A 3,477-nucleotide genomic window follows, 5' to 3' on the forward strand; every position below is an offset into this window, starting at 1 on the left:
AGGTCCTGCACCTGGGTCAGGGCAACCCCTGGTATCAATACAGGCTGGGGGATGAAGGGATTGAGAACAGCCCTGCCAAGAAGGACTTGGGGGTACTGGTGGATGAAAAGCTGGACATGAGCCAGCAATGTGCGCTCGCTGCTCAGAAGGCCAATTGTATCCTGGGCTGCATCAACAGAAGTGTGGCCAGCAGGTCAAGGGAGGTGATTCTGCCCCTCTACTCTGCTCTGGTGAGACCCCACCTGGAGTCCTGCGTCCCGCTCTGGAGCCCTCAGCATAAGAAAGACACGGACCTGTTGGAGTGGTTCCAGAAGAGGGCCACGAAAATGACCAGGGGGGTGGAACACCTCTCCTCTGAAGAAAGGCTGAGAGAGTTGGGGTTGTTCAGCCTAGAAGAAGAGAAGGTTTTGGGGAGACCTTATTGCAGCCTTTCAATACTTAAAGGGGGCTTATAAAAAGGATGGCGGCAAACTTTTTAGCAGGGCCTGTTGCGACAGGACAAGGGGGAATGGCTTTAAACTAAAGGGGGGTGGATTTAGACTGGATAGAAGGAAGACATTTTTTACGCTGAGGGTGGTGAAGCACTGGCACAGGTTGCCCAGAGAGGTGGTGGATGGCTGGTGCATGCCCCATCCCTGGAAATATTCAAAGTGGGGTTGGACAGGGCTCTGAGCAACCTGATTTAGTTGAAGATGTCCCTGCCCACAGCAGGGGGCTTGGACTAGATGACCTTTAGAGGTCCCTTCAAACCCAAAGTATTCTGTGATTCTGTGATTCTAATCTTATTTTATTCGCAGGCTAGCAAACCTGAAAAAGTGTTGCCTGTCAGCTCCCTGAAGCTTTATCTTGGAGTGAAAAAGAAAATGAAGCCACCAACAAAGTAAGAATAGAAAAGAAAAGAAGTTAAACACTGTGTAGCAGGGTACTTGTAGTATCGTCAAAAAAGGGGAACATAAAACATTGTGGAACAAGGAAAAGTCAAGAAGCCAATTGAAGTATGCTGAATTAAATTACCCTCTATAATATTATTTGTTCTGTTTCTGTCTCTGTTTTTGTGTTCCCTGTTAACTCTTCTGTGCTAGGAAATTACTTTATTGATTGGCTTTTCTTAACCTTAAGTATATTATCTCTTGTGGATATGTTTGCTGTTAGCTCACTTAGTTTGGTATTATGTCCCCTGCATTTCATTGGTGGACACACCTTCTTTGCACCAAGAAGAGATAAGAGAAAACCAACTAGCATGGCCTTTCGTGACAGTCCCTGTTGTTCAGTAGAGGATTTTCCTTTCTCAGGATCCTTGTTATTCTGATGATGTTCTTCTAGCTGAAGACTACAGTGCCTTTTACAAACATAAGTGACTATGTCTCTGGAAAAGAGCAGTGAAAAATGACACCTGTTTTTCTCAGATGTTTCCGGAATGCTGATACTGAGACAGTGTACATAGGATCCTACCCCAAGGGGATTCTGAGTTGTCTGTAGCCTTTAAACAGATCTGCTTGAACTTTTCCTTTACAGTTGGCACATCAAGATGTCCCAAAAAGGTCTGTAAATTTCAAAGCTTAGTTCTGTTAGAGAAAAAGGAGGTGGTGGTTTTTAGTTTGGTTTTTTGTTTTTGTTTTTTTTTAGTGAAGTGCAGAATGAGTAGGAGATTAGTCCAAAATAAGAATAAAAAGATTATGTAAATGAATCTTTGCAGGTAGGTTCTTTCCTTGAGGTTTATTTTCAGTCTACTTTTAACAGCAGGCTTTGCCAAGTCTCTTCTGGATCTCCAGTAGTGTCTGTGTTTCTTTCACCTCAGAGGCTTCATTGTGCACCTACTTCCTTTTTTTCAGTAACTTTTTAATCTCTGTAGACTCGTGTGATTCCTTCTGTTTATAGTGCAAGCATATGTCTCTTCCCTCTGTGACTTCCACGCTGTAGTGGACTCTTCGCTGGGCACCATCTTAGCAGTTTTACTTCAGCAACTTTCAGAAAGTACAGCCATGGCCAAAATGAGGCAAGTAGTTAGCCATCGTCTGCAGGGCTTGGCTATAACCCTTTGTCCAGAACAGAATGTTCATTACCTGTGAATCAACTGTGAGAAAATGAGCAATATCCATCATCAAACCCACAATTTGATTCTAGATTTGCAGTACACATTTAAAATTTGTAAATTTTTTTTCCTACTTAAAAGCACTATATAAATGTAATGGATCTGTGCAATTTGAGGAATGTGTCCCTGTCCTGAGTTTCTGGAATTAATTTTTGAAATTTTTATTTGTTTCAGCTGGGGACTTGCAGTATTTTCTGAAAAGCACCAGTGGTAGGTAAACACGAAACACATGATTCATTTAACTTCAATGTTTAATATTTGTCGAAATGTTAAATTCAAAATAAGAATGTTTGAAAACTAATGGGCATTATTTTGCTTGCATGTTGACTTTTTGCTATATTTTTCTTAATTAACTAAACAGTCGTAATTCATATGTTTTGGTAATCTTTTGTAGTTAGGTGTCTGTCTCCCTTCTGTGGCCATAAAGCAAATGATTTTCATAAATTTAGAATGATAGATTTTAAACCTATGCACATGCTTTAAATGAAGCACATGCATTGTCTTCAAAGTAGGGTAAAGTGATAATTTGAAGTATTTATATTTCCCTATCTTTTTATGGGAGTGTTAATAATAAATATAGACAGCATTCATAAATGAATGTAAGCAATGTTTGAAGTTGTTTAGAAGTCTATTCTTTAATATGTTTAACTGCAACAGGAGTTTTTGTTGTTTTTCTTGTTAATGATATATTGTGTTCTAGGTATGTATGTTGTGATGGACAAGATGCGCAGATGGAGTGGATGATCAGCATTTTTACTGCGCAGGTACTAACCTGATCAAAGAAATGTAACTTTTACTGCTGTTACGAAAATCCTATTACTCATATGTATGTGTTATGGATATGTTATAGATGAAGTTACAATGCCATTAAAGTTTCTGGAATGCTCAATGTAATAAAACTTCAAAAAGATGGTCTTAGTCTATGAAGACTATTATTTATAGTGTCATTTTCATATGAAAGCTGAGTGCTTTAGGATTAAGGGAGAAAAACATTACATTCTGGCATCTTTTTTTTTTTTTTTTTTTCCTGCTGTGTTGTGGAGAAGCTGGTTAAAGAAAGACATTAATTTCCTTTGCAGTAACAAACCTCTTCTGGGTGAAATTCTAGCTATTGAGCTAAAGGGTGTGTCTGTGTGCCACAATGCCCAAGTGCTATTTCTCTGCTCACTAGTCTGGATGCTGCATGCAAAGTAGTCATGAAAGAAGGGTGCCCTGTTTAAAAATGTAGTGGTGTGAACTAGCTCTGTTGAAGAGCTGTGCCAATACAGCTGTATTTCTCTGGTATCCAGGTTAGCTCAGTGTTGTGGTTTAACCCGGCAGGCAGCTAAACACCACGCAGCCGTTCACTCACTCCCCCCCACAGTGGGATGGGGGAGAGAATCGGA

At 40.2% G+C, this 3,477-nt stretch overlaps 1 protein-coding gene across 1 annotated transcript in view; it reads left to right on the top strand.

Moving 5' to 3' along the window:
- The window catches only part of ARAP2 (ArfGAP with RhoGAP domain, ankyrin repeat and PH domain 2), a 123,694-nt gene that overhangs the window by 109,891 nt on the left and 10,326 nt on the right, over positions 1 to 3,477 (top strand). Inside the window, exons 28-30 of the mRNA XM_009321394.1 lie at positions 798 to 880; positions 2,267 to 2,302; positions 2,793 to 2,856. Of these exons, the coding sequence (XP_009319669.1) occupies positions 798 to 880; positions 2,267 to 2,302; positions 2,793 to 2,856 (183 nt within the window). The remainder of the gene's footprint in view (positions 1 to 797; positions 881 to 2,266; positions 2,303 to 2,792; positions 2,857 to 3,477) is intronic.

Source organism: Pygoscelis adeliae, unplaced genomic scaffold (assembly GCF_000699105.1).
Source record: "Pygoscelis adeliae isolate BGI_AS28 unplaced genomic scaffold, ASM69910v1 Scaffold133, whole genome shotgun sequence".
Lineage (NCBI taxonomy): Eukaryota > Metazoa > Chordata > Aves > Sphenisciformes > Spheniscidae > Pygoscelis > Pygoscelis adeliae.